The sequence below is a fragment of the Misgurnus anguillicaudatus genome, chromosome 19 (genome assembly GCF_027580225.2).
Source record: "Misgurnus anguillicaudatus chromosome 19, ASM2758022v2, whole genome shotgun sequence".
Lineage (NCBI taxonomy): Eukaryota > Metazoa > Chordata > Actinopteri > Cypriniformes > Cobitidae > Misgurnus > Misgurnus anguillicaudatus.
The window spans coordinates 12,544,489-12,557,580 of record NC_073355.2 but is presented as its reverse complement, the minus strand read 5'-3'; the positions used below and the strand labels follow the sequence as shown (position 1 = coordinate 12,557,580).

The 13,092-nt window shown below is 34.1% G+C and overlaps 1 protein-coding gene across 2 annotated transcripts in view; it reads right to left on the bottom strand.

Moving 5' to 3' along the window:
• Window positions 1-13,092, bottom strand: part of ttyh2l (tweety homolog 2, like) — a 61,292-nt gene that overhangs the window by 16,131 nt on the left and 32,069 nt on the right. For both annotated transcript variants that reach the window (XM_073856929.1, XM_073856928.1), the window contains exons 5-6: window positions 8,686-8,781; window positions 4,499-4,571 (exon numbers count right to left, since the gene is read on the bottom strand). In XM_073856929.1, coding sequence (XP_073713030.1) covers window positions 4,499-4,571; window positions 8,686-8,781 — 169 coding nt within the window. The remainder of the gene's footprint in view (window positions 1-4,498; window positions 4,572-8,685; window positions 8,782-13,092) is intronic.

Below are 13,092 nucleotides of genomic sequence, written 5' to 3'. Positions count from 1 at the left end.
TTTTACACACATTTTCATTTCTAACTAAATAACATTTTTACACAACTTTGGGGGTTCATATGTGGTTTTACCTCTAACAATACTTGGACAACAAACTTTCAGATTGCTATCTAGTTATCAAGTCAATCACACGTCATTAAGTCAATTTTCATGTCTTAAAAAAACATAACAGAGAAAACACATGGGACAAACTAGTATAATCTATACATACTTAGTTGTTGTCATAAAATATTGTATTGTTGCACTATATTGGTGTTTTGAAAAATATCAACATGCTATGAAATTATTAGCCAGCAGGCTAATATCCAAAACAGATATTACTGTATGTGGGTCAATGACATGACGTTATTTTTTTTGTGTCCGTAAGGTTCAATTAGGGTTGGGCGATAAACCGGTAGACATAATGAACTGGTAGAAATGTGTCAACCGGTAGAGATTTTGGACCATCGTTTCTATCGGGTTACGTGCCCACGTCACGCTCCTGCGAAAACGTAACGTTTGTACACGTATTTAAGCACTGCAGTTTTAAAACAAGTTATTTTAAGCCATTGAAACACAGATGTCTTTTCAAGCATCCTCATAAACACGACCAGTTAGGTCTTAAGAGAAAGTAAACAGCTAAAAGAGAAAGCGCATGTGTAACGGTGTATTGGATCGGGACTTTGGTCTTAAAGGGGAAGTTACCTAATTTTGTTCCTGTCTGTCACTTGTGTTAATCAAACAGCATTGAGAGAAAATCTCTCACTGCTCCTGATTAAATCACTTTTCTACCTTAAATAAAAAATATATAGGCCTATACATACAGGCATAATTATTTATGATCATTCTTATATCATTGACTGTATATCTTCAAAGAGCTTGAGTTTTGTTTGCTTTTATCTTCTTTCTATGCTTGTACATGTTTTTTCATGAGGATTATGAACATTTCTATGGTATTAAAGATTTAAACCTTATTAAAACATAAAAAACTCTACCGTGATACATATCGTTATCATGATATAAAATTAATCCTATCGTGATAGAAGATTTTGGTCATATCGCCCACCCCTAGGTTCAATTAAATGTAAAAATTATAAAATGTTAAAATTTCAAAATAAATTTGCAGATTACTTGCATACATTCTCTTATTTGAGGACCAAGTCTAAAATTTCTGGTTTTATTTCATTTTAAAAGAATGTTTGGGTGATAATTAGGGATGGGCACGAGTACTCGATTGCTCGAGTACTCGAACGTGGCATCAATGATCGATCACGAAAACGATGATCATGTGGGTTTATTTATTTATTTATTGTGGATATGGCGCCATTTGGATGTCTGGTTAGTGTTACAAGTGCATGTGATAGTAAAGACTGGGTCTAGAGATGTGTTTGACGTTAAGCAGACCGGCGTATAACATCAGTAACATTGCCATGCATGATTCATAAACAAACAAACGGCAGCCCGCAGATCGCGTGAAGCCGGCCACACCTCACATCACTGAGGCACTATGGTTTAAAAGGATGCCGCGATTTTCGGAAATACAGTCAGTCAGGTGCAACATGTACAGTGCCGTCAAAAGTTCAATGGATTATCATCTCATATTTAAACATCAAATGTCAAGAGATACCAGAGAGCCATACAAGCATTAACATTACATCTTGACTGAGAACAGGTAAGGGGACGACACGACACAGCTAATTGCTAAAAGGATAGCCAAAGACTTAAAGCTGGTTAATGTTATGAAGCTTGTGCTTTGACTGGACGTGTTTAAAAGCGCGCTGTTTATGATGCACATCCACAAAGGGAGTTAAACGTTCTGTACATAAGTTGAAAAACTTAGAAGTCTTGCATTTTATGCAGGTAGATGCACGTTGTACATTTAGGGGGCGTGCACACCAACGCTTTTACGCCCACGGCCGGCGCATGTTTTCAATTGTTTCCAATGGAAGCTCGGCGTTTTTCAAATAAGCCAGCAGCTAGCAGGTTTTTTCCGCGCTCGGCTCTGAGCGTCCAGAGTTGAAAGAGATTCAACTTTGCGAGAAAAGCTCTGCTCGTCAATGTCAGTTCTCACACGGCCGTCCAATCACAGTGGAGGTGGGGCGGGAAAGTATCACAGCAACCAACCGTCTCACAGCTGACGTATCAGAGTTACCAAAGCGCTTAGCTGAAGAAAGCTGGCACTCAGCTGAAAAACAGCTGGCATTCGGCGTCCTCAAGGCGTTTTCAGCCGCGTTTAAAAGTTTTGGTGTGTCCAGCCCCTTATGTTGTATAAAGGCTTAATATTATGTAGAGTGCGTCATATAGAAAGAACTTCGGTTTGTGTTTACGGTAACCCTTTAGTTTCACTTCATCACGCAGCTTTTCCTGTTAGAGGTTTCTGTTAAAAACATTTAATAAACATTTAAAAACATTTAATAATCTAGTATGTGTTCATTGTTCTGTCATATTTTCTTCAAAATTAAGTTTTATTTGAGTTTTTTTAATAAAATATTTTCATTTTCACCATGACGTGTACGCCCTACTCCTTTGATTGCCCCGCCCCCAGTTAATCGAGTACCCGTTCTTCAGACCTATGGATTAATTGAAATGAAAAAAATGACATAAATGCACATCCCTTGTGATAATTGCAAAAATGTAAATGTGGTGTAACCGCTCTGTGTCAATTGGTGCAACTAGTATTTTTTTTAATGAAAATATAATTACATTAATAAAAAAATGTGGAATAAAATATAATCATCTAGTTTAGTGTAATATGATTTTTTTTTACATACATTTTTACATCATTTGTCAAAGATTATTTAGAAAACAGAGCTGTTTTCAGTATATGTCAGGACACATATTACAATATAATATATATATATATATATATATATATATATATATATATATATATATATATATATATATATATATATATATATATATATATATATATATATATATATATATAGTAAAAAAATTATACACAGTATATACACTGAATGGACCTGATAATGTGTAATAAAACATTTTTATACACAGTATATATATACAGTATATATATATTGTAATGTATATACAGTATATATATATATATATATATATATATATATATATATATATATATATATATATATATATATATATATATATATATATATATATATATATATATATATATATATATATTACATTATATATTATATTACTAAACTAGATGATATATATATATATATATATTGTAATATATATACTGTATACTGTATACTATATATATATATATATATATATATATATATATACACTGTGTATACATTTTTTTTATTACACTTACATGCCATCAAGGTGGATAAAATATTTAATATTTCTCATTTCTTGGCGCAATTGGTGGTTACACCATTTGACATTATCAGGTCCATTCAGTCTTAACTTTCATAAAAATGGTGCAAATGTATTTTTCATTGGATAAAATTAGCATAAATTTTGGAATTTCTCATCTTGCCAAACTGTTCTTGTCACTGACCCATGTACACAATGCGCTATTCTCATCCCAAATAAGGTAATATGTCCCTTCTAATTTTAACAATCCATGCTTTTTTGAGGTTCTTTGTACTGTGGAAATTTGTAAAATTATGTATTATGTGTGTTTTAATGGCTGAACACATAATACACAGCATCTCTGTATAAACAATAGGTTTAAAGCACACACTCTGAACATTCATCCCTCACAGCTTCCGGCGATCTGAATAAGGCATATTGTCATTTCAGATTTATTTATGTATTATCACAATCATCCTCTTCACCAAAAATGCTTACGAATAGAACCTCCCAACCACAACAATACTGTATTTTTTATACCAATACATAGTCTTAACTTAATACCTTAAAATAGTATACAGTATGTTTATAACAAAACACAGACTATTTATACCAAAGATCAAATATCTGTATCTGTGTTATTTTAGGGTTGTGGTATTATGGTAAGGTATCTGTATCTAACTGTGGTTGGAGACCTGAGGCATGACTGACCTCAAGAAAGTGTATCTCCGAATCTCATTTTCACTGAGAACCCGAACAAAATCTCTATGTGTACTGTTCTTCAATACTGTCTGTGTGTAAAACAATCTGCCTATACAGTTTACAGCTACTAAATACAGCTGTTGTTATGCCTGAAGACATAGTAAAAGTTAAGACACAAGACAGAAGATGGCGAGACACAGAAAGCACATAGCTGTGTATAGCAGTGAAGTCATTGGAGTGTCTAATTTAAATGAGCAGGGCTTTGTAATCAGCTTTAGAGACTGACATACATCACGGGACACACAAACGCAGTCACTGAACCCTGATAATCTCCTAAGAGTCTAACATAGATCCCACCTAAAGTACTTCACCCTGACTTACAAACCACATTCATATTATTTCTAAAAAAAAACACACTTTAAAAGAAGGGATGTGGGTGAATAAAGAGATTGATGTGGTTGCTGGACATGATGATTTACAGTAAAAGGCAGTGTATGTGTAAAGAAACACATTTACTCACCACAGCAGTAGCTGTACCCACTCCTAATGACGCCCAGCTCATGATCAGGGTCAGAACCCCAAATACCATTATCCTGAAATGAGATTGAGAGAGAGAGAGAACAGACATTACCAATTAAGAGTTTAGATAGAGATATCTCTTGAGGCTTATGGTAAATGTTATAAATTTGTCATAGATAAAATGTGAATTTTATTCAAAGTGACTTACAGTGAATACAAGGTATACATTTATTATCCCTATGTGTGATCCCGGGGTTAAACCCATGACCTTTTGCACTGCTAACGCAATGCTCATCCAGTGAGTTATACAGGAGCACGTACAGGTATATGTAATACAGTTTAAATGATATTCATTCACATTTTGATGTTCATGCTCAGTAAGCAAACATACTGTACGGTGCATGAACATCGGGTAAAGTGCATCATCAGAGAATCACAGCACTTCATTTAAACCATCATATTTGCACATATTCATCTAAAAAACATTTAGATGTTCACAAACACATCTGCTGAAAATCATTCTCACATTATACAGAAGCGTTTTTATTACTAGAGTTGCAAAGGGGTGGAAAGTTTTCTGTAAATTTCCGTAACTTTCCATGGGAACCTAATCTGGGAAATTTTGAAAATATTCTAAATTGCAAACGTACCGGAAATATGTTGGGATTTAGGGAAATTTATACTATAAGTTAGGGAAAAATAAACTATATCAAATGGGTCAGTGAAACAAACTGTTTGGCAAGATGAGAAATTCAAAAATATAAAAAAAATCTTGTTTCAAAGCATGCATCAGGTTTATTTCATGGCACATAGTGTATTTATGTTAATTTTATGCAATAAAAAATTACATTTGCACCATTTTTATGAAACTTAAGGCTGAATGGAGCTGAAAATGTCGAATGGTGTCAAACAACCCCCAAATGTGAAATTTCTCAAATGAGAAATATTAAATGTTTTATCCACTTTGATGGCATGTAAGCATAATAATCAAATACTAATAATATATATATGTAATATATATATTATATATATATAATATATATATCTAAATGTAAATTGTAATGCGTTTTTGTAATATTTGTCCTGATATATACTGAAAACAGCTCTGTTTTCTAAATAATCTTCAACAAATGATACAAAAATGTATGTAAAAAATCATATTATACTAAACTAGATGATTATACTTTATTCCACTTTTTTATGAATATATATATATTTATTTATTTTCATTTAAAAAATACTAGGTACACCATTTGACACAGACCGGTTACACCACATTGACATTTTTGCAATTATCCCCCAAATATTCTTTCAAAATGAAATAAAACCAGAAATTTTAGACTTTGTCCTTAAAAGAGAGAATGCATGCAAGTAATCTGCAAATTTATTTTGAAATGTTATCCCTTTTACATTTAATAGAACCATACGGACACAAAATAATAAACATCACGTCATTGACCCATATACAGACATAAATAAACATTTTGTTTGGTTGTAAGGAGACATACGCATGCACTACCCAGTCTCATGAAATTTCGTGATATAGTCATGTAAATTTTGTATTCTTTTTTTGTGATATTGTCACGAATTTCCGCTTTTTTCGTGATCGTATCACAAATTTCTATTGACGTGTCATTGTCACGTATTGGCTTTTTCCTATTTTATTTTTTATTGTAACAATAACACAACACAGTGGTACCGGTATCTCATAGTCATACACACAGCCACATCACCTTTCAAACAATCTTTGAATATACAGACATATGTACATAGGCGTATAGAATGCAAAAATAATATAATAAAAAGAAATAATAATAAAAAGAAAAATAATAAAACAGAGCATATCACAGTAACTAACAGGGCCATTTTATAAACAAAAAAAAAAAAACGGAAATATCAGTCACTGAACAGCTTCCAGAAAGTTCCACAAAGACGACCAAGTTCGCCAAAAAGCGGCTTTTTCCTATTTTCAAACCATTGTCCCTTCGGTTTAGGATTAGATTTGGTGTTTGCGTTAAGATGACACTTTAAGTATTGGTTTATACAATTTTTTCTGATTAATTTTTTTTATATTTTCTGAGTTTTAAACCATTGACGCCTGCCGTTAGGGTTAGAGTTGGTTTGGGGTAAGGATGTCATATTATGTAAATCTAACCCTAAACTGAAGCGACAAAGGTTAGAAAATAGAACAAAACAGTTGAGTAACCAACACATAAACAGAAATTCGGGATACAATAACAAAAAACACGGAAATTCGTGACAATATCATAAAAAAAAATCAAAGTTATGTGACTATATCACAAAATTTCGTGAGACTGCTGGCATGCAAGGTAATACAAATTTTGAAGCTCCTGATCCTTGCTCTTATCAAGCCTGGATTTATTTGAACGAAAAACCTACAGAAATCATTCTAATATGAAGACACAGCACAAGGAAGTTATGTAATTTACGTGAATACATGCAAAGATGGACATTTTGACATTATTTTGTGTGCAGGATTCAAGAAATAATCTGTGCATGTTTTAAGTACATGCAGGGGGTGTGGGCTTAAGGGCCCTTCAGTAAGCATGTGCATGTGACTGAGGAATGTGCAGGGTAGAAATTCAACTGAAATAGCATTAAATCTTGTTTTAAACAAAATTAAGTTGCAAGATTTTTCCCTGTCCCTATTAATTCCCATATATTCTTGTTAATTCCCATGGAAAGTTTCCAGCCTTGAAAGTTACCTTAATTTTACAACCCTATTTATTACAAAACCCAAAATAAAAAAAAGACACCTTCCATCTTGGTGACGTTATCAAAAATTTGCCTCAGGAAAGTCAACATATCTAAATAAAAACCAATAGAAAATGACCAGTTGTGAACATGTGTGCGATCACGTGACCAAATAAGGAACTAGGAGAACGAGATGAATGGGTAACGGTTCCCCTGTGGCCGAATAATGGAGCCAAGGTTTCCTGAAACAGCCTCTCTCGTCTGTGGAAAGTCTTAAAAGCTCCAATAAAGTGGATTGAAAGCACGTAATAATTAGTTAAGGACGCACACATGCTCATACAGGCGGAGGGATCAATAAGCATTAGCCAGATAAGTGGAGAAAGGTCTGGGGTGTCTTCCAATAAGCCGAACAGAAAGAGAGACAGAGGACTGTGAAATGATTAAGAGAGGGCCTGCCGGTGACTGGCTAACCGCAGGGCTTGATGCACTCGCTCATTTCACAGAGGTCTGTTTATGCTAGCGCCGGCATAACTTTACAGTGCATCCATCTGGGATTTAAACTAGCGAAGATAAACAACTCCAGGACACGAATATCAACAGTGCCGCAACACTAACCAACAATAAACAACCAAAGAAAATATGTCATGACGTTGAATCGAGCAAAAAATTTGTTGCAGGGTGAAGTATGTGAACCCTTCATAACCTGACGACCTCAGAGACTCGTTTATATTACACATTCCAAGAATATTGATGAACTGAACGGTTCTGTAAAAATAATAGCACACATTTTCCTGGCTGTTCTGTAAATCTGATACAGAGTGTCAGGAAATATTTTCTTGTGGTGATAAATTATGTATTAAATACAAGGTTTTACAAGCATTTCCACACTGTAAAATACAAATTTAAATGTTGTGTGTCATAAAGGTATGAAAGATATGTTTCTAGTATATCACATTACAAGCAACGCAAATGTCTTTGATTGGATCCAAGTCTCGCCACTGTGCAGTCGTGTCCGCAAGACTATCTACTTGAATTGGAAAAGACAGATATGCATACAAAAAAATCACAATTAAATAACATATTTCTGACCAACCCATAAAACCTGATATCAACCATACCATAACTTTAGTTTCTTAAGTTGAAATTGCGTTAAAAAACATTCATAGTCGTTTTAGCTGTTGCGCAATCATAGTGATAAAATGTATACCTTGTAAGTAATGCACTGTAAGTCATTTCGGATAAAAGCGTCTACCAAATGCATAAATATGAGGTATGTAAAATATGTAAATGTAGCCATGTTATGCTGAGATACTGAAGGTGCGGTCATAACCCTACTTAAAAAGTGGACGTGGAATCCAAACACAGATATATACACAATCAATTTAACATTGCATTCTATTGAGATTAGTTTCATGTTTATGAACATACAAAAAATCCTAACTGGTGTCTAAAGTAAAACTGCAGAACACTTACACTGCGAGAAGCCATCGAGAGTGCTTTGCCAATCCCAGGCAAGTTACAAGACAGATGAGCAGATCCAAAATAAGCAACAGAAGATACGTTAACCATCTAAAAGAAACAGGACCAAAAATATTCTGTTAGTATAATTGATGTTTTGATATTTCAACATTCATTATTGGAGTTAATGGTGCTTAAAGGTGCAGTGTGTAGATTTTAGCGGCATCGAGTGGTGAGGTTGCAAAATGCACCCCTCCCTTTCGAAGCACATAGAGAAGCTATGGTAGCCGTCACAGGACAAGCATGTCGTCATTTGAGACAACGTAGTAACAAACGCTCTCTGTAGAGCAGTTTGTCCGTTTAGGGCTACTGTAGAAACATAATGGCGCAAAATGGCGGCTTCCATGTAAGGGGACCCAAGGTGTATGTAGATAAAAACAGCTCATTATAAGGAAATAAAAACAATATAGTTTATTTTGTAAGGTCTTTATAATATAGATAACTATGTTTTTAGTGGTGTATATTGCATTGCTGTCAAAAGATCTTTTTAGATATGGCATCTAGCAGTGAATTGCAACCAACGGTTCAGTTCACACCTCACCCCTCCCTTTCAAAACGCATAGAAATTCTACGGTAGCTGCCACAGGACAAACATGTCATCGTCTGTGACAATAATAGTGACAAAACATGCTCTATAGATCAGTTTGTCCATTTAGGGCTACAGTAGAAACATGGCGATGACTTTCCAGGGTTAACTAGGTAGTCAAAAAAATAAAAATAAATTTGCTGCACAAAAGGCTGTCATGTGCATCTCAGAGAATAGCGCGGACGTGTTTCACACTGCGAGCGGTCACACGCGCCACACGGCCATAATGAGAGAAAGACGTGGTCCGTCACTGTCTGGAGGATAACTAGCCAGTTGATAAAACATCTCGGAGAATACAATATTAAAGAAATACTCCGATACATTTCCCCATGCCCGCTCCAAGTATTTATTACACTGGCTTTCCAAACCAATGAAAACTGGGTTTTCTTTTGAAAAAAAAGAAAGCGCACGAGCTCTTTGCCAGCATATGCTCAGCAGTCATTTCGGCACGCATTGCGAAGTGGAAGATGACCGCAGAAACAGGTGAAGGTTCAGCTCTCACTGCCGTTCCCCTAACCAAATATTTTGATATGCCTCAATGCAAATAATTAGACTAAAAATCATGTAAACAGTGTTTATTGTTCAGAAAACATGAACTGGAGCTTATTTTTAATAATAAAAAAACTCAGCATCACATATTGTTTTTAGATTACATTCATTGTATTTTATAAAATATATAAATAATAACTTCAACACAATATAGAGGACTTAAAACAGATATTTATTCACAGATAAATAAATACTTTACAGATCTTACCACTGCAGTTAGTCGCCAATCCGTTTTTAGATAAAATGTTCAAAGCTTTTCCTTAACATCATATTTTCTTTATAATACGTGTCAAATCAATTGAAAATATATTTTTGTCCACACATATTTAAGTTAACGTCACTAAATGAAGAAAAAGATAAAATAATTAGCTGAATAATGTATTCTGAGATAAAAAGATTTTATTCACTTTAACAAATCTTACCACAGTTTATCCGCCTAACTTTAGCTATCCCCGTTTCACATCAATCAAAAGGTTCTTTTAACATCATATTCTCCTCATATATAGACGTTACGATCGAAAACCACTAAAATATATATTTGTTCTCTCATATTTAAGTTACTAAATGATGAAAGCAAGAAAAGAAATCAGTAAAATAATGTTTGTTTCTGAGGTAAAATTAAACTATGTTCGCAAGCGCATGCTGGAGGAATAGAGAAGCGCGTGCTGGAGTAGTGGAGCGCGCACGACTTACGCACTAATAAAGAATACAATGGATTTAATGATGTTTTCACTTAATTTCCAAAAAATGGGTGGATAGCAGCAGTAGTGAATACATACGGAGCAGTGGGACTTCTGTCTAGGTTATAAAAATAAAAAATAAAAATAGCATACAGGGAACGTTCTCTCTAGGTTATAAAAAATAAAAATAACCTACAGGAAATGTTTTGGGAAGGTTCTCTTTAAACCTAAAAATAACCTACAGGGAATGAGCGTTCTCTATAGGTTATAAAATTAAACCTAAAAATAACCTGCAGGGACTGGAAACGTTCTTATTTGGTTTCCATAAATAACCAAATGGGAACCATATTTGAACATTATGTGTTCAAAGGGGGAACAGTATGTGTTTGCTTGGAGGCTAGTAAGCACAACTATTTCTCCCTGCATGCTGCCAAAACAATTGATCTGCCTAATTATTGCTATACATTTTTTATAATATTTACTTTTTACTTTCGGTACTTCAGTACGTTTTAAATTGGATACTTTTTTACTTTTACTCAAGTGATGTTTGATTGGAGGACTTTCTTCTTTTACTGGAGTCATTTTTTATTTGGGTATAAATACTTTTACTCGAGTATAACTTTTGAGTACTTTTACCACCCCTGCGTACGCCCCGCCCATTTGATTGCCACGCCCCAGGCCGCGCCCACCCGCCCAACCTTACCACAATAACTAACAAATTTTCTGCAGGAAACCCTGCTTTCCTATAAGTAAACCCACGGTATGTAGATAAAAATGGCTCATTCTAAGGTAATGAAAACAGTACAGTTCCTTAAAGGTCTTTATTCACCACTGATAATATAGTTATGTATATTATATTGCATTTCTGTCAAAAGGTCCTTCTGAAAGTTACACAGTGCATCTTTAACTTTAATGCAATACCGCTACTTCCGCAACCTATAAAACCCGGAAGTATCGCCCTAGGGCAAACAGATGTATGTCCGTGTATGTTTTGAGGATCGTTTTAAATCTGATCTCTATGGAAAGTCCTTCACAAAAATTTTATTATCCCTGCCTTTTGCTCAAATTTTTTTGTTTTCAAAGAAACTTATTATTACCCATATTTGAAAGGTGATTAAAAAGAACTAATTAAGGTAGGATGAAACTTATTTGTTTGAAAGCAGAGGGTCTGTTCTTTTTAATTTAATATATTGTAGGTTTATATATTTTAAGAAGAAATTTTTTTTGATAGCATTCATAAACATCAGATGATATCAATCATTTCAAGAATTAATGTTTGCAATGCCACTCTAAAATTTAAAAGTTGTAAAACTCTAGTCAATCTCTTGTCAAGATAAAAAATAGTAAACTGAAACTGTTGGGTCAATACGAACATTTTTCTTTGTTAATTTAAGCCAACTGCCGGGTTCGCCCCTGTATGATCCAACGCTGGATTGAAAATAACCCCAGTGTATTGAAATTTATTTTAATTCAGTAAATGAATGAATAAATGGCTTTGTATGTCATGTTACGATTTGTATGATATGATTATGTTTATTGGAAACTAGATTTTTTAATTTGTGATATTTAACATCAACCTGCCTAGGACTACACTCTAAAAAGGTCTGGGGACATTGCTTTGACATATGGAGCAAACGCACCTCCTGCGACCCAAGTTCGAATCCTGGCTCGAGGTCCTTTGCCGATCCCATAGCAATCTTTCCACCCTGTTCTTTCCTGTCGCCACTCAAATACTTACATCCCATGGCCCATAAAAATAACTTTGTTAAAAATTACCCATGCTGGATTAAAAATGACCCAATGTTGGGTTGTTGTTATGCAACCATGGGGTACAATAACCCAACAGTTGGGTTAAAACAACCAAGAATTGGGCCATTTTCAACCCAGCGGTGTGTTCTGTCCAATATTTACCCATTATGGGTCACAAAATAACCCAGCCATTTTTATAGTGTACAAATTAAAATTAGCATGAGTGCCCTATTTTCATGCTCCTATGTGTTGCATGATTATTGATGTGCATTGTCCCATTTCTTAAATAAATAACGTGCGCGTTTAAGTGCCCTCAATAGTGCACACACGAGTGAGACGCAAACAAGCGAACATAAAATCTTTCTATTATTGACAGGGCACATATAAACAAAATTATCTCTGAAGTATTCTTTTTCTAATAAAAACATTTGTTTATGTATTAAGAGTATAGATTAGAGTCAGAAACCAGTCTCTGCTTATTTAAAGAGACAGTAACCTCAAATAACCTACTTAAGTCTGTGTCATTAATGTTAATCAAACAACCCAAAACAAAGAAAAAAAAATAACTTCAGTAGCTCTAAAAATAATAATATATTTAATTTATACAATAAAGACAGTGTTATAACTCATTTAATTTTAAATTCGATTTCTGTACCTAATGCTAATGTTAGCCCTTTTTATTAATGTTTGCAATTTCTTTATTTGTTATTAGATTTTCCCCACCCCCTTTTTGCTGATCTGAAAAATAATCCGATCCGTGTCTCAAAAACTATAATGGGATCCGAACCGTGAGTTTTA